Here is a 19,256-nt window from a genome sequence, read left to right as displayed (position 1 = left end):
AAACCGGTGTAGAGAAATTGAGTGGTGTAAGAAGTGGATCAAAAAAAAAAAAAGTGCTTTGTTTTGACAATACTGAGGTTACTGCACTGAAAAGCGGTGCGGTCGGACTGACCCAGACTTTTGTATATTTAAATCGACGACATGTTTTATTATCTTAATGGAATATAGCTGTAAATAACTTGGCTGTGAACTAGTCTCACAGTTATATGCGAATGGAACCTCTCGCTCGCTTGTACAGAATAATAAAAAATAAGCAAATGTGAAATGTTCGGGGAATCATATGTACGTTACTAGCAATGAGCCAGGGCAAGCATTTGTCGTATAGAGTTCAAGTTATTTATTATCCGGTCGTTGTAAAACGTAACTGTTCCCGCTTTATTGTAAAGCAGCTGTCATTTTTATGGTAAATATGAAAATATACATAGAAGTAGATATTTTCTAACGAACCGAATTACTCACACACAACGAACACCACCGCGTTAATATTTTATGAATTGTAAACTTTTTATGTTATGCAATTTTTTTTAGTGACGGTCCTTGACTGTCTTGGACTTTTTCTATTGAACTGTATACCATATAATATTATCGAAATTATTTCAACTTAACGGTTAATATATATTCTGATCCCAAAAAATTCAAACCAATTAATAATAATATTTTATTTATTTATGTATATTTTAGCATAATAATTGTAATGTCATAATATAATAAAAAAAATACAATTAAGCTGATAGAAAAACTAATAGAGCAATACTCGTGTCTGGTAATCGGTAATCTGTAAAGTTGTAAAGTTTTAATGTCGAAATTAATAATTAATACGTGAATAAATGTATTAATTATAGTTAAACTATACGCGTGAATTACTGATATTAATTACAAATTTGCATATGGGTCAAAATTGCTAAAGTTCTAATTTCACCCACAGAGGATGATATATTACTAGGAGAAGTGAGCGTGAATAAAATATTAATTGATTCACGTCCACAACATGATGATAATAATATGATAATCAAAGAACAATTCCGGAGAGAAGTTTTAATGAATTTGGAAGAACCAGTAGTAGATAATCATAATATAAAATATTTTCTTTTTAAAATAAATAATTTTAAAACTACGGTCAATATAAACGTAATTGTTTAAATTCAATCTCGAATTTTCAATCAAAAATGAAGAAAGATATACGTTTATGTTTATTCGATTTTACCGTTGCTTCTGTAGTATAATTAGGTATTTTTTGCAATAGCAACAATTACTATTATTAAAACAAATTTACACTTTTAAAAATCACTTACTTTATTTATGGAGACTGGGCATATAACTTATAAATAGTGTTGGTATAATTTTAAAAATACAATTTAACAAATGTATTATGTTGTAGTCTGTATCAACAACTAATGTTATCGTGCTAAACGATAGATAATGTTTTTTTTTTAATTTTGAACTATTGAAAATTTATTATAAATTGTAGTATTAAATTGTAGTACTAATTATTATAGACTTAGGTTCTCATAAGTCATGGATATTGACATTAATCATTTGTAGTAAAAATACCCGCAATAGACAAGTGTCATACAACTGAAAAACAAAAAAATACTGTATTTTTACACATCTGCCTGTTGGTAAATTAAATAATAATTATTAACGGGATGCTTTCCAGAACGTGACTATTGGTACGAGGAAGCTCGGTCGGCTCTGAACAAACGTCTGGCTGGTTTCGACGGGAAACTAGGCCGAGCGAAAAACGTTGTGTTCCTGGTCGGCGACGGTATGGGTGCGTCCACTCTGACTGCATCCAGGATATTCAAAGGTCAACGCCGAGGCAACCAGGGCGAAGAAGAAGAATTACTGTGGGACACTTTCCCCGCAGTTGCAATGGCCAAGGTAAGATGGATCATTATGAGGAAACACGATTTTCCTGTTAAATAATCCTATTAGTGACTGTTAGCAATGACAAACTGCGATACCGCAATGTATTGTAAACAACGGCTGTTTTATTTTTAAGGCAATTCGAAAATATGCACTACGTTGTGCTTACAAAAGAGTTTTAAATCTTTTGATAATATGTTTTTTCTACAAAAAAAAAGATAAAAGTTTCTTATTTTGTTTTTTTCCGTGCGTTATACTCTATGGACTTGTGGTCGTTTGAAATTCAAAAATTAATTAAATTTTATACATTTAATACACGGATAAGATCTCATTCGCCGAGAGTTGCAAAGAAGTAAGTGGTAGCTTTGCATTTAGCATAATATTGTTATTTATTAATATTGCCTCCTAGATTACAATACAGTACAGAGCAATATAATGAATATTATAAGCAAACGATTGTGTATAAAGATTCAAGTTTTGAAGAAATTTGCTTAAAAAAGATTAATACATATCATACACATCGGAAATACAATTTTTATTTTACTCTCTTGTAACATTTTTTTTTTTAATTACTTGCCTCCTTTTGATTCTTTTCTTGTTTTAATTGAAATAGATGTTAATAACGTTAATGTATTATACAATTCAAATTTCAATTATCGCCAAAATATGTTTTGAGTAGGTACACATTTGTTTTTTAATTATCCATTAATAAAATCAGAATAACGTTTTATATAACTCAATTAATATTTAATTATCTTTTTTCTTTTTTTTTTTTTACTATTTATAAACTATGTTTAGAATTTTGGTGACCCTATACATTGTTTATGTTACAGTACCTGCGGAAGTATTACGTTATTTAAAAGGGGTTACTTTTAATTAAAAAAAATTACAATGGCATTTTTTTATATTGGTTGTAATATATTTAATGTTCAACATTTTTTGTAAAACGCATTGTACACATTTTAAATTTAATAAGCAAAGTTCAAAATCAACGTTGGAATCTCGAAGCTGCCGGTTTAAAAAAAAAATTAAGTTAAACTTAAAAGTAAGGATGTCCTTAGAGCGTGGAAGGGAGTCTTTGCCATAGCTAATTGATTTTTTTTTCTTGTTATAAAAGGTGCCAAAGATTAAAAATGGCTAAACTTACTGGGATGTTTTTCGAGTGACACATTGCAACTAAACAGCAGTTTTTTTAATGTTCGCGAAAGACTTTAGGAAAATTGCATTTTTAAACGACTCAACCTTACACCCGAATATCATTGACAACTTTGGATCTATTGATGACGGCATAAATCATAAATATTAGCCCATTTAGCCTATTAGCCCTTGCCAATTTAAGAACAGTTCGACTGTTTATGATAATAATACTATATAACCATTTCTTATAAGCAAATTTTCCCTTTTTAAATATCGGAAATGAATGGAAAAGTTATATGTGACGAAATTAATACAAATTCTGTGTCGAATATATCCATTTAATTTTGCGTCGATTCATCACCAATATGAGAATTGAGATGAATCAGAATACATAAGGCACTTCTATGTGTATGCAGAGGTACATGGGTATTTACCATAATATATGCACGTGTAAAATGTATATATTAATATAATCTATTCAAATGAGCAATATTGTCGTAGACATACCTCACTAGATAACTATAAACTTCCCGTCAATTCATTAAGAATTTCGTTTAATCATAACGTCTTACGCCAATTTCACTAGTTAATACTTAATACTGACTAAATATTCTATTTGAAGTTTAAAACGGTCAAATTACAATTGAACTCGGTAAAATAGCTATACTCGTAATTCTTAGATTTTAGGATTTATGTTCATAAAAAAACTAGTAATTCTATTTTCTTATTACCAATGATGTCGTTGGTAAGAGTCTATTATTATAAATTCAAATTTATAATAGTCTTATAATAATCCTAAGTATATAATTTTATATTTCATTCGTCGACTGTCATTTAGCATTTAAACATAATACAATATTGGCAGTTCACTAGAATAAAGTCGCGTCTCTATCTCTTTTAGATAATATATTAAAAAACAAAAAATGTATATATATATATATATAATATGAATATCCTATAGAATACATAATATACCTAATACTGGAATTCTACCTAGAAATTAAAAATAACTTTTTGGGGATTGTTCTTCAAAAATATTTAATATAAAATTCTATAATTCTTATTGTGCTGTCTTACTTTTACTAAAATTGTTTTTTTTAATGTAAAATAAGAGTTATCAGCAATTTCAGGGAAAATTGTCGGAAATACCATAAGAAGCTCATAACAAGATCATTTCTGCTCCCTTATAGAAACTAAAGAGTTTAAATAGATCCACGCAATATTTTATTTTTTGATGTGGAGTTGAGTAGGAATTGTTTTTGACAATGTGTTTTTTTTATGTAGGTATTTCACTTCATCTAAGATATAGCTACAACATTTACAATTGTTTATAAGTGCAATATTTATTTAAAAATAAGTAGTATGAGAATAAAACTGCACAGCTAACCTTCACTTTGTTTATTTTTAAACTATTCGATTTTGCGTTATTCGAATTTAATCCGTTTAAGCGTATACGAAATTTGTATACAGGTTTTTGGCTTTGATATTTTTTTTTTATACAACACTTATTTTATGATAAAAAAAAAAAAAGAGAGCACATAGAAATGAAAAGTATTTTAATACTGTTCATGTGTAAAAATTGTGCATTTTCGAAAATAAAAAATCGTATACCTTTTTTGAATGTATCGTCTAACTGAAAATATGCTTGTATATTAAATTAATAAAAAATGATTTATTTTTCTTTGATCTAAAAAATAAGATTGCACAAACGTTATTTGTTTTACGATGTAGATTGAAATTGAAGGGTGCGCCGAATAAAATAATGGTTAAAAAAATGATATCAACAATTTTAAAAAGTCCAATAAATAAAATATTGAATACACGAAAACCTTAGTATATGATATTGCATTTTTAAAATAACGCGCAAAGCGTAAAAACATAGTGTGTATTTTTTTTTTCAAATATAATTATGTACGGTGTACGGGCTACATACATACACCGTGTATGTTATCGTTAAAATACCAATTTGGGCGACCTCTATCGTCAAAATCATCATCATAATAATAAAATGAAAATATGAATTTGAAGTTGATTGATTGCGGAAACTATAGACAACTGAACCGTTCATTCAAAGTAGCTGTAATTTATCAATTTGATCGGCTAAAGTCATTCTGAGGGAAAAAGTATTATTTCCTAAACGTTTTCCCATGTAATTTGATAATCTTCGAGCTAATTTTTGGGAAATTAAAATAAGTCGTATGAAAAGATACAAAATATATTTACAAATGTTTAAATCTTTATCGATTTTATAAAAGACAAATGAGTAATTATTTTCAGCTTTTGGCTTTTGCTAATCTGGCTTTTTCTAATCTTTAAAGTGTGTACATAAAGAAATCGGTCTACTGAATTAAAAAGTAGGTACATTTTAAAATTCCGGAGGACATAATATACAAGATCAAAATGATTCTGTATTTGATCAAACACTGCGATTTGGGTGGAATCTATTGTAAAATTGCAATTGTACATTGCTACTGTAAAAGTAATTTATAGTAGATATTAAAACGTACCAAGAAGTAAATTTACCTTAGTAAAGGTACATTTTATGATTTCCAGAATTTCTGATAGCAAGACCGAACAGAACTACTGTTGGTTCGTTTAGGTATTTTAAACAGAATTATGCAGAATTATTTTACTGGTCCTTCATTTTTTAGACACTCGATAAGACATTTTTTACACGGTCACTATATCGTGTGGGCCGCCGTGTTTAATAGAGGCTTCTTCCGGAGTACTTGTGATACGAATCAAGTGCCGCATCCCGAATTCACATTTCCCGATCGGTCCCCTCCGGATAGTCTTCTGTTTGTTCGAGCGAATGGTGTTCGGAATTCGTGATATTTGTTCGACCGTCACGTTTTTTACCCTATTCCAGCGGTGCGGTGCGGTGGTTATCCCTGCTCGGCGTCGCCAAAAAAATATACATTTATTTTGCATTTTAAAATTCCATGGCGCGTTGTCGAACATACCTTGTGTAAAATACATTTCCCGATCTCGTGACCGACATATTCGAGACATTTTCGCGATACTTACCCACATATGTATACCCAAAGACACCAAGGCCAAGATCGGGGACCATCGCCGTCGTCACGGTTCACCGGACTAGTCCAAAAGTTAATTACCGAGTAACCCAAGTAGTCCATCGCGGATCGACCGCCGTCTCGGTCACGCTGACACATGGCTCACATATAATCCGTACCGAGATTGCCAAGTTTAATCACGCTAATGCAAAGGCGTTTTATATGGGAATCCTCTAATCCACGATTCCGCGCATAGGGAATTGATCCCGTTAATATTGTTACAAAAAAAAAGGTACCCAGTACATATTGTTATCCGATTTCCAGGTACCTATATAGGTGTAGTTTTTAAAGTGTTGTTCGCCATGATATCGATCCCGAAGTCTTGTGGAAAGATTAAACAAAGGCGACGATAATTATGTGTACTCACGAGTTCCGCAAGTGGCAACGTGAAAAACAAATTATTATACCGACCGCTGTTGTGTGCTCACGTCGTTCGGCAAGGAGACCAATAAAAGTAGTAAAATATACAACTTAAATAAATAAACAACAGTCTTGAACAAATATTTTGTAAAAATACTTGCAGAGTTTATTATTATTTTCTTTTTTTATTCCTCCACGGTCAAGTTTGCGACTTGCGAAGAAAAACGCCATTTTATTACGAGTTACCTTTTAAAATGATGATCTTTGATTAATATTACCTTCGTCGTGGCGTTGTTTTCATAAATTCAAACTCTAAATGTAGTATTTAAAAGATGCTCACTCTTACAGCTTGACTATGAGTATTATCGTTTTTATTAAAATGCCAGATTCTAGTGGAAAAAAAAATCGTTTAATGTAACCTAATTTCTTGCACGTGACAAATCCGTGGTTTTTTTTTTTTGGTTTTTTCTTTTGGTAATGTCGGAATTAAGATTTTGGTTTTTAGTGTCGGTTATAATACCCCATTTACAGCTTTTTCGCATCTTAAATTATTATTGTAATACTCTTTTGACAGAATTCGCCATAAATCTCCCGCGGGCAAATTTTACTGTGTATAACAAACTAAGAACTTAAAATCAACACTCAACGATTTCGTAGAACAGCGTCTTTAAAAATGAAGGCTAAAGTCGATCAAAAAAAAAAATATATAGATTGTTTCTCAAAATATACATGTATATATTTTTTTTTTTTTTTTTGAGACGTTGAAACGTCAAAAATCATTAATATTTTTCGAGTTTAATATCACAGAAAGAATGTGTAATTGTTTTTAATCTAACGAGGAGCTCTCTCAGATCAGCTAATGTACGGCAAGTTCCGTCACGCGAGCTATAACACCATAAATAAGTTGTCCAAGAAAAATCTTACTTGCGACATCAAAGTTATATTTTGAAATTGTTTCAACACCAGTTTCTCTCGTTGTATTGTTATACCGAAAACTATTTTACAATGTAGCATAATCCGCCAGGACTATAATATAACCATCGAAAACGTTTTTATTGCATTCATGAATGAATATAATATGTGACCGTCGCTGTTGAAAATTTAATAACGTACGATTTACCAACACACACTCGCCCACTCATTTCTGGCTGTGACTTGTGTACATACAACCTAAATGCTCAATGCGGTCCATTTACTCAGAAAATTCCACTTGGCTTTAATAACGGCCAAAGAATCGATTTGATTCTTAACCCCCAGACATTTCGAGAGGGATAATATTATAAGGCTCGCGATATTCTCAGTCCTTATTTATAATACACATATCTATTCTGTCACTGCTTTTGGTGTGAGGATCGTTTCCGAGTATTTATGACGGGTGTCAGTAAGCTTTTAAAGCGTCGAAGAGCGCCTTCAGTCAATAAAATAAGATTTAATTAATTATCCACATACAAACACACGCATATATATATATATATATATATATATAAAATATACTATCCTGAGGGCCAAAAGCCTATTGTCATAAAGTCATTTTATGTAATGCGCACATTTTCTGAATAGCCGTATAGTTGAATGCTTTTAGAATTCAATAATATAATATATATTTTATTGTTTTTTACTTTCAGTTGTCAATAAACCATATTTTGACAATACTTATGTTTTAATTAATTTTTCAAATAACACAAAACAAAATATTATTCATTTATGTAATATTAAATATTTTTTAATTACATATTTTGCTTATGTGAACCGAAACAACACATTCTTGGGATTTAACAACGGTAAAAATTATTTGGTAACGGATCTATATGGATAAACATGTATTACGTTAATATCTTACGGATTTGTAGAATATATTTTTATAAAAGTAATTTTTAATATTATATAATATATTATTCGTTTGGAAAGTGATAGTCGATTCTGTCTGTATTACTCCATTATACTTTTATTTTTAAAAAAAGGTATTTGCGTCTGAGATTCCTTTATAAATGCCACAATGGTATTAATCAGATTCAATATAAATATAAAATGTGTATAAGTAGGCATTTCTTCTTTTGTACTGATTGACTGTAAATTATATTACGAGTAAAATGGATTATACACAGCATTTTTGTATAATAATTTTTCGTTATTTCCCGGAACTGTATAGTCAGTTCACGTTTTGAGTTTCCTTTAAAAATATATAATATGATTTTGATTTTTCTTTGATTTTTCCATCCCGATTTCTAGCAATACTTTAATATTTTTAAAGACTAGAATTAATTTAAGAATATATATATATAAATACTAAGAATTTATTTAAATTAAAAAATAAACGATTTACATTTATTTTCGATTAATTTTGTATATACTCAACGATATAAAATATTTTGATATTCTATCGGATATATAAAAAAAAAGCTACTATATTTCCAAAAATTGGGTTAGTGCCAATCACTGGTGCCGTTACCCTATGTTATAAACTATATTTTCAGTTTTTTTTTTTTTTTATGATAACTCAACAGCATTTGTTATGAAATCGTTGACTGTTTAAATAAAAATGCCCTCGGGTAATCTTTTACAGTGAATTTTTGTTAGCGTTTATTAGGGTTGAACATATTGTAATATCAGAAAATTAAATTATTGCCCAATCTCACAATCATGATAAAAAAAATTCACATTATGCTGAAATAGGATAATAATTGGAAATAAAAACCACTGTAATGCAAAACAACTTTAAATTGAAGTTCATAAATTAAAAAAAAAAAAATTTTAAATAGTGTCTTATCATATAAAACACAACTTTGCCGTGTTTAATATAACAATGTGATGAAAAAAAATATTGATATAATTTTTGAATATTATTAGAGTACCGTGTGCTTTGAAATGAAAAAAATTGATTACCAAAAAAAAACTCGCACAGCGCACTGTTATAACAAGCTATTCCGAGAAATTGTTCGGATGCTGTAATCCATTTTGTGAGACCATCGCAACGTTTCCACGTGTATTATATTATGAAATATGTAAAATATGTTATTTTTAGCAGTTGACCCCGGCGCCCTTTTCCATTGTGACACGCTATAATTAAAAATGCAACCATAATAATACCATAATTTGCATTTAAATCGATCGAATCGTCAAGCCGCTACTAAAACGGTGTTAAAATGTATGCGGCAAACAGCGTTGTATTGGTCTTAATTATTATCACAGTTAAATGAGCTGCTACAATGAGTTATCGCAATCACTCAAATCGTTTAACGCAAAATTTGACACATTGTGCGCTCGGGCAATATTTCGAGTTGTTTTCCAAGATCAGTCAAAAGCGGGGGGGTTTTATTATTATTTTAATTTTTTTTTTTTTATTTTAAAGGCCGAGTATAGAATTTTGAATGAAATATAAGATCACTTAGCTGAAAACAATAGCGGTTCGAGAGAGCGGCCGTTAACGACCCCAACGCGTTTAATAATACTCGCCGCGCTTTATCTCTCTATTCATTTATTATATATTTTATTCAAAGCGAAACCGTTCATGTATACGACGTTATTCGTTTAAAAATAATATCCCGTCGATTATCAACATTATTATTATACAATATGCGAGTATAATTGATTTATAGTGATCTACGAAATTTCTATTCCAAACCCGACGTATGTAATATATTATATTATGTTGATATTATTAAAAAAAAAAAAAAAATCGTTGTGAAAAAGTAATATTTTTTAACTACCAGACAGAAAATAATAAAACGGTCACGGCTTTAATGCCGTTATTTTGGAATAAATAATGTACTCCCTAAATTCTTTAAAATATTGTAATATATATATATATATAATTGGAACCTGTTTAAATTTATTTTTACAGTTATCGGTATCAATTTTCATTTTGTTCACTGCTACAGGGACGATTTTTACAAGAAAGGGCTTAAGCCGTTAGGATCTCACATATAAACACAGTCTTAATACGTTATGCTTACTACATGATAATTAATGATTTCCAGTAGCGATGACTTAGTCCTCCCCCCTCCCTAGTCCCACCTCGTGTAGTCCTTAAGCTTTTCAATAAGTATCAATTTCCTAATAAGCTAAAGTACAAATAGAAAACGACCGATCTTCCACAAAACCTAATTTGTTTTACTTAACCTAGCCAGAAAACATGGGCGGATAGGCCCATCGGGTTACAAGGCAAATCCCGGTAGGGCCTTTGTGGGAAGGCTGTTTCTATATTTATAATATACTATATGTTCGCTGTTCAACATATACCAATATATACAACGACCAAACAATTATTGTAATACCAGTACTAATAAATAATAGTTTTACATTTTTCCCCTGATTAAAAACTACAAGAAAATCTAAAAATATATCAATAGCTACAGTAATATAGGCATGATTATTTAACATATTATTCATGAAAATTAATGCTTGAATTTTTAAACATATAATATAATATGCTCTTTATACTTATTTGAATATTGATTACATCTTGCAAGGTTCAAAAAAATAAAACGTATGATCGAAGTCTCCCTCGAGTCAGTCCCGAATACTTGGAAATAGCTTTGGGCCTATTTTTATATATTATTCTGGTAACAAAAGTTCAGCCTATCTTCGCCAGTAAACAGTGTTGGCTAATTTTAATTTAAGTTGAAAATTAAAAGTTTATTTGGTAATTAATGATTGTAAGCAGTTGTAAAAAATAAATACAAATTAATCGTTACTACATTTATTTTTATTATGAATACTATTTATCACAATTCAAATGGTATAAATCTATTTTACCGGACGCCTTTTTCTTCGTTTTTTTATCGATAGTACTTTTCATGCTGATTATGAATCTGAGAAAGTTTGTACGCGACATTTAAATGTCCAAAACTTTTAAAATAAGTAGGAGTTAGGCAACATTTTTGCTGATTCGTAATAAGCATAAAAAGTACTATCCATAAAAAAAAAACGAAGAAAAAGGTGTCTGGTAAAATACATTTTGTTAATGAATTTATTCAAATACAATTAATGTACTGGAGATGTGTTAAATTGTATTGTGTCAAATTTATTAGATAATATATTATTTATAACAAATGTATAAATACAAGTTTGAATCGAACAATGTTTTGGAAGACCATTCACTAATTGTGTCTTATACAATTTTCCGGTTTGTTCAAAATTCGTCTTGGAGAGGTTTTGAGTATATTATGAATTACAATAATTGTCATATTTTAAGCAAACCGGAAAATCTGAAAATAAATTATGAAAAAGTAAATATAGAGCATTGTTTAAAAAATTATTACAACTGTAATAATAATACACTATAGCGGTATAGGGTATATTATGGAACTTTGTTTTTATAATAGATAAATATAATTATTCCATTGTTTTTAATAAATACAAGTACTGACAATTTTTAAGAAACCGAAAGTAAGATAATAATCGTCTCGGGCAGGAAAAAATATTTTGTGATTCAAATTTTTTGGGAGGAAAAATGTATTTTTGTGGAAACAATAGTAATTATGTAAACAAGAAAAATTGTAGATGCGTTGACGTGTGTCAATCCTCGCATTTTCATCGCAATATTGATGATTATGTCAATAAATCTATATATTCACCAATATGCATAACCGTTCTTGCATTAAGTTACTTGGTAAATACAATATAATCCAAACTTCGAATACACTCCGTATAGGTACTCCGACAAAACACGATTATTATTTATTGCGCATTAGAGCTGAAAACAAACACTGAGTGCTCAATCAATCACAACATTTTTCGCATTTAAACAAAAGCAGTTGTATAGAAAAAGAGAAAAATATATTATGATTGTATGTGCCAACTTCTTATATTATATAAATGGACTAAAACTTATAAGTGATTTAAAAAAAGTGATAAAAAATAACACTGCTCGACTCTGAAGTAGACACCGTAAAACTTGCGATTGAAAAAAATTGTCTACTGTTTCCTTTTACTCCTTGTATAGACATCTAATAATAATTTCAAAATAAAGTTGTACAGTCTAAAATTCCATGTTTCTGTTGACCTTTTTGTTTAAGGATATGTTTATAATAAATATAAAAGACGGGCTTTGTGGATTTTCAAACCAAACTTTGGAACCCCAATTTGGACCATCTCCAATTATTTTTGCGTGTAGCTTATACTTTTTTTTTGAACACAAAAAAAATATGTAAATAGCTGTAGGGTCTCCTCCATTTAATCCGAGCTTGTCCGAAAGAATCAAACGAAAAATAAAGAAAAACATACTGGGCTTTTGTTTTTAAAGGGAAAAAAACAAACGTAGAATTTATTGATCATTCCACTAACGCAGATTAAGTAAAAAACTAATAAAACAATACTGGTAATAAACTAAATATTGGCGTATTTACTGTTTTAGTACTCATACTCACAAGTTTAAGACACAGTCGATGTTAAAAATGTATACAAACTTGTTTTCTATTGGAAAATTCCAATCGAGATTAAAATAAGAGTAGGTATCCCGAAAATCACCACGTCATACCGATTGGACATTTTACTACATTGGGGGGTGTTAAAAATAAACGTGTTTTTTGAAGGAAAAAACATTTAAAAAAAAAAATTGTCAATCGCTATTATAGATGCTTGAAAGTAATTAATTGAAAACGTCCGGAGAGACGCGCAGTATGAAGAAGAACCTAATTAAAAAGTAAAACAGATGTGGTTTTTTTCTAATTCAATAAATTTAATGTTTTTTTCTTGTTGCTTTTATTGTCAACCTCGATTTGTTGTGTATAAAACGGACTTTATACTTTCCAATTAATGTCCGAAACTATCAGAATCACGGGACAATAAATTTTCGTGCATTGGGTCCCAATAAATAACTTTACAACTGTTAAACATAATATAAAAAACAGTACTAAATGTTTACCTTCGCAAAGGACGAACGGCAATAAAACGAATTCGATTTCCCAACTACAAAATCCGTACAATATATTATTATGGTGCGCATTCTAATCACATTCCGACGGCTGTAGACGTCCGGTGTGTGAGATAGTCAATAAGAACAGCGCCTAATGAAGATACACTGAACTCAATACAACATGGCTGCTTATGAAAATGTCCCCTTGTAGAGGAGGCTGCCATTTTGCGAACAGTTACGGCTCGGTGCGTTTTAAAAAGTGTTGGTTTTATTAAAAAAATAAAAAATTGTAAGAGTAATTTTCCGACACCGGCGAAATTGAACTTCCTGTATACATTTGTCACCGGCCGGCATTTGGTCTTGGCGGTGGCGTTCGCTTTATTTTTCACCTACACGAGTCAGAGTTAATAATAATAATATGATCGATTGTGCAACGCGATGGTGTTTTTCATTTCAATTGCTAAATTACTACGATTTAACGCTAATACTAGTAGGTTGTTATTTATTTTAATAATACAATATTTATCCCGCGTACAATAACATTATGTATACAACAAATATAAGAACATTTGTGTAATCGCGTAGCGCACTATAAATTATAATATTGCATTATTGCAATACAAATAAGTATTGTACTGAAACGATATATACCTAATATTGTAACATCGTGTTGACTTTGGCAATAAAAAAAAAAAAAATGAAAATCGGAAACGGAAATATTGATCTTTATTTTAATATACAATTTTCGTTAATTCATTTGTGACAATCATTATTCGTACATTCTATTACTTTAATTAAATTGTCCCCCAGATATAATTTATCTTATTATTATTATTTTGGCCTTTACAACACTCCAAGATGTTTTGCCGCCAATCACGCCGCCATTTATCCCGGTCTTGGACCATATCTCTCTTACGATACATCAAATATATCATCATTTTTTTTTTTATACTTATATCGCACAAGTGTTCCTAAAGTGACCAAAGTCAAATGTTAATGTTCTGAGCAAATTTCGAAAACATGTTAAGTGACATTTACATAGCCAATAAGTTTTCCAATTTGTATAGACGCCGAGAAAAAAATTATTCAATGCAGTTTTTGCATACGTCAAGGAAAATACGATTTTTTTTTTACTTGTGTCATTTTTTAAAAACATGTGCTATGTCAACTTTCATTTAACAACACTATTAATATGCAACGTATGTAAGTTTCTGTGATATGTCGTTCGATCCGCGTGACTCGTCTGATTTCTTGTTAATTATCCCCTTTATTCGGTATTAATGTTAGTAGAATTTAATACTCGACTGCAGTTCCCGTTATACTGTGTTTATAATGTAATATATATTATGTATTGAATAATCTATAGTTAAGTTTACACGTGCATCGTTCTGCACGTGTAAACGCGATTGCTATAACGCTTTAACCGAAATCGTCTAAATTAAAAGAGGGACACTATAGGTACACTATAATGGTTACGATTTTCAATTATGATAAACGCTGTATTGTTATTATTATTATTTATGGCTTAATCATGGCGAACAAATTTGAATAATATCCAAACAAAGCCGTTCCAATAATAATTTCATATCTATATAATATCATGTATCAACGTATAACAGGTAATATTAAATAGAGACTAAGAGATTTGATAAAATATGACATATTCATTATAAGTCGAAAAGCATGTACAATCGTCAATCACTAAACAAGACAGATATCTGCAATAAAAAGAAAAGTCTGTAGAAAATATTTAAATTAAAGACCATTTTGTTAAATAATTATTATTATTTATATATAATTACATAATACTAAAACATGTAGTATTTATAAAAGAAACCATCATATAAATATATATTATATAAAATATGTGAACGAAACTCGGTTCTGAAAATTGTTTATTTTCCTTCACTAAAAAATTATACATAAACCATACACAAATTATGGTTTTCTTTATGATCTTAGATAGTTAAAAATTAAAGTGGTAAAAAACTTTGTTCTGGTTGAGTACGATAAACTTTTTTTTATAACATATCCGGTCAAATTGTGTTTATTTTAAATGCTGTATAACGCTGCTTACTTGAAATTAATTACATCGGCACAATCCATGAAATATCTTAACTCAAATTAATCGAACATGTAATTCAATTCGAATATTTAACAGATTTTATAAGAAACAAATCTTTACACTCTTAAGCTTTTTTTAAAAAATATTTGTCAGACAAAAAAATGAACCATCACGTTTTTTAAGAATATATTATACATACCTCGATAAACAGTTTTATGTCATTTAACTTGAGCAACAATAAATATTTTCGACCAAATAACAGCTCTACCGCCCGGAAATGACTACTAGGTAGTTCTATTGTAATTCCAGACGTATTGTTTACCTAAAAAAATTAATCAATATTCACATGTTTTTATTATGCATCCGAGTATAATTTAATTTTTCGGAAATGCTCCCATGGGTGCGATTTTTCAGATTAACATAAATGTAGAAACAGGGACAGATAACGTTAAATATAAATATTTCTGATCACCCGTCTAACCATATAATACATTGGTTAAATTATTATTCAAAATGTATGATGTTTTACTACTGTTATTTTTAAAGTTTAACACTAAAATTAAGGTACATTTCAATGTATACAACTTCTTACCAATATATTTGCTAATTTTCTTCAATCTTTTCAATATTTTTTACAACAATATAATATATTATTATGTTTATTTTCCTTTGTTAAATAATAACATAATGTCGAAAAGTGCAGGCTATTTTTTTAAAGTTTTCATTGTATTTTGTGTAGTGACATTAACAATTTTTTAAAGGCAACATTTTAGAAAAATATTAATCTACGGATTAATGCATAAATTATTTCCAACGTAAAATACCGTCCATATTATACAGTTATTACTTATTAGTTATTACAGATGGGCTTAACCAACCGTCGCGGTTATGAAGTCGAACCTCCCCCAGTGACCAATCATTATTTCGTAAAACGTGCACAATAGGTACCATAAAATTAGCATTTTAGAAAAATAACATCTTAGAACCTTTTGGTGACCCTTGAGAGAGGTCGTTTACTTCTTCAGACGAGTCTAGATTTCGTTGCATAACCGTTCTGCGTAAGTATGTAAATGTACATATAATTTCAAAAACGGTTGATCCGTATAAGTATTCAGATATCTATTGGTAGTGTGTTACAGTGTTACACCGTTGCTTTCTGTTAATTAGTGTCGCGATCGTTTACAATGCTTATGTTTACTAAGCGCATTTTGTAACGATTTTGAACGCATTTACATAATTATTTATACTTGGCGTTAACTACACGTTTTTGTTTTCCACATTAAACCACCGTACGAAAATCACACTTTACGGTTTTCGATTCATTTGTTGCGTTGATACGCGCGCATCTGGTGCTCACTGCGATCACATGCATGATAATATATACCTATACATAATAGATATATACAGAGTGAGAGAGAGAGAGGCGATGCCAGAACTTTAGCATTTTGACGGCGCGATGCTGCTGTACGCTGGCAATATATAGTGTACGCCGTTGGTCATTTATCAATTTTCCATCTCTCCTTCGCCCTTGTTACGGGCAGGCCCATAGTCCGCGACGAGGACGAATGAACCGACGGGGTTGTCATCTTGAGCCTCGTATATATTATATACACATATACGTGTCGGAACCGCAAGCACACATCAAACGCATGCACACCCACACACACAATGTATATTATACATCAATGTGTACACACACCACTGACCTTATAGAAGGCTATTAATGGACCGCCACGTCCACCGTCATCATCGCGGGCAAACGTCACTGGCTACACGGGCGTTTTCGATCATCGCCGCCAACAAGGAGAGGGTGTAATAATAATAATATGTACCGGGGGCCAACATAACAATGCCGCGGTGAAAAACGAACAAACAATGGACTTCAACCGAGCACCGAAGATGTCACGGCGAATTTTTTTCGTACACATAGTGCCGTCCATACGCGTGTTAAGTCGGTCGCAAACGATATCAGCCGATAAGGACGCGGCCATCGCTATCCGACACGAACGGTCTTTAACGAACCAAGTGAATCCCCGTAGTCGGACACTATAGCTAAGTATAAATATTTTTATCGATTACCTCTTTTTGAGTCCGTTGACAATACCGTCGAAAGTATTGCGAGTAACCCGCCCATACCGATTTTGGCGGTACAGTTCATACAAGTCTAATGTCTATCCGAGTAGTCTCTGTTTGAGAATTATTCTCTTCTTCAGCCGTTTAGGCCTATCGTGACTCCGCACAGTATCCTTCAATCTTCTCCTTTATCGTCTGCCACTTGTTTTGGTTGTCACCTGCAAGTAGCTGCAGGGCTTGTTTCAAGCTGTCTATCAACTTTTTTTAGCCTTCCCAAAGGTCTCTGAAACTTTTTTCTCTGATACATGTTTCACAGGCGTACAATATGACTGGCCGAACTAAAACGTCATACAACCAATATGTAAAACTAAGACATAGTTACTAATTAAACAATTTAAAAGCTAAATCAGAATCATGTCTTGATTTGAAACATTAATTATGATATCTGTGTGAAATAATTGCATCAATTAATTCGTTTTATGCCCTTCCATCTAACGAGTAACATAAGAGACATAAATCATTTTTTTTTCAAATTCTGTCCGATATCCAATAAAGTAAATTTATGAGAAAAAAGTATAACTTTTTTAGCATTTCCTGCACTTGTTAGAAGTCCACTTAGAAAATTAAATACATTGTTAGTTTGTCGAATTCGGAAGGTATACTATTTCTTTTGCAGCAGATAAATGTGAAAATATTTTCAAAAATAAAGCAATTTCGACGTATAGCAAATGATAAAAGATGCTTGCTAAGTCACTCGTGCAGACATTCATCAGACATTAGATAATTAAAACTTGTTTGTCGAGACATAAAGTTAATGACCGCATTAGAGTTGCCATAAAATAGAGTCGTTTTAATTGACTTTTTATTATAGGCTTAATTCCATTAAATATCATAGCAAATTAATAATTACAGGACTTATTTTAAGTTTATAATTAACAAAACATAATTTAACACAGAGAACATTTCCACGTTTGTGAGTGTCAACGACTTCTCACTATTTCTAAAATAAGTATACTTACTTAACATTTTTTTTTATTCGACTTCAACCTTGACGGTATAAAGAGAACTTTTATAAACACAAAATCACCCAAATGATTCAAAATGATTTGAACGTGGACCACATTTTTAAATTACATATTAACAATAAAAACCCCACAGCACTGCTAAATCTATAAACCGTCTAAGCCTCGTTTGGCGAGGGATTAATCAGTTAAAAAAGTGGAGGAAAATATTTTCAAATACAAATTTGTCACATTATTCTGGGTGAGATAGATTTAGGCTATCATTTTGGTAAACAGATAATATTTTTTCATAAAAAACACATATTATTTTCAATTTTCTCCACCCCCTAATGCAATTATCTTTTATTGATATATATTCATTGTTTCGTAGTAATTAAAATACGGATGGAAAAACTGTGTTAATCGGTAATTTTGAAGTGGAATATTATCATTATAACAATTTGTTGTTAACCGTTTTATGACCAGTGGCGTTATTGTAACGATGTAAAAAAAAAAAAATACAAGAGATAGTTTCAATTGGCGTCAGAAATATGAATTTACAACATCTCTATTACCAACTCATAACGATATTATATAAATGGCTGTTCGGTGTATCCTTTGGCAAACACAGTAGTAATTTTGCTGCGAAACAACTTTACTGTTTTATTGAGTGTAAACAATTGGCTAATTTTATCCTTCCTAGTTCCTTGTACAGTAACAACGATAATAAACTATAGCTCGGCACTCAATTGAATGTGTTATCCATTATTGGTAGTTAATTACAATTAAATTATGCCGGGGAATGCTTACATTTCAAATGTGAG

At 30.5% G+C, this 19,256-nt stretch overlaps 1 protein-coding gene across 2 annotated transcripts in view; it reads left to right on the top strand.

The window, feature by feature from the left end:
• Positions 1 to 19,256, top strand: part of LOC126840955 (alkaline phosphatase-like) — a 96,884-nt gene that overhangs the window by 34,102 nt on the left and 43,526 nt on the right. For both annotated transcript variants that reach the window (XM_050577057.1, XM_050577058.1), the window contains exon 3: positions 1,658 to 1,881. In XM_050577057.1, the coding sequence (XP_050433014.1) occupies positions 1,658 to 1,881 (224 nt within the window). The remainder of the gene's footprint in view (positions 1 to 1,657; positions 1,882 to 19,256) is intronic.

This window comes from Adelges cooleyi, unplaced genomic scaffold, assembly GCF_023614345.1.
Source record: "Adelges cooleyi isolate 19-005CV unplaced genomic scaffold, UGA_ACOO_1.1 ACOO_flye_CR_arks_rails_tigmint_CR_PRNA_376, whole genome shotgun sequence".
Classification (NCBI taxonomy): domain Eukaryota; kingdom Metazoa; phylum Arthropoda; class Insecta; order Hemiptera; family Adelgidae; genus Adelges; species Adelges cooleyi.
This window is presented reverse-complemented; position numbering and strand designations above follow the sequence as displayed.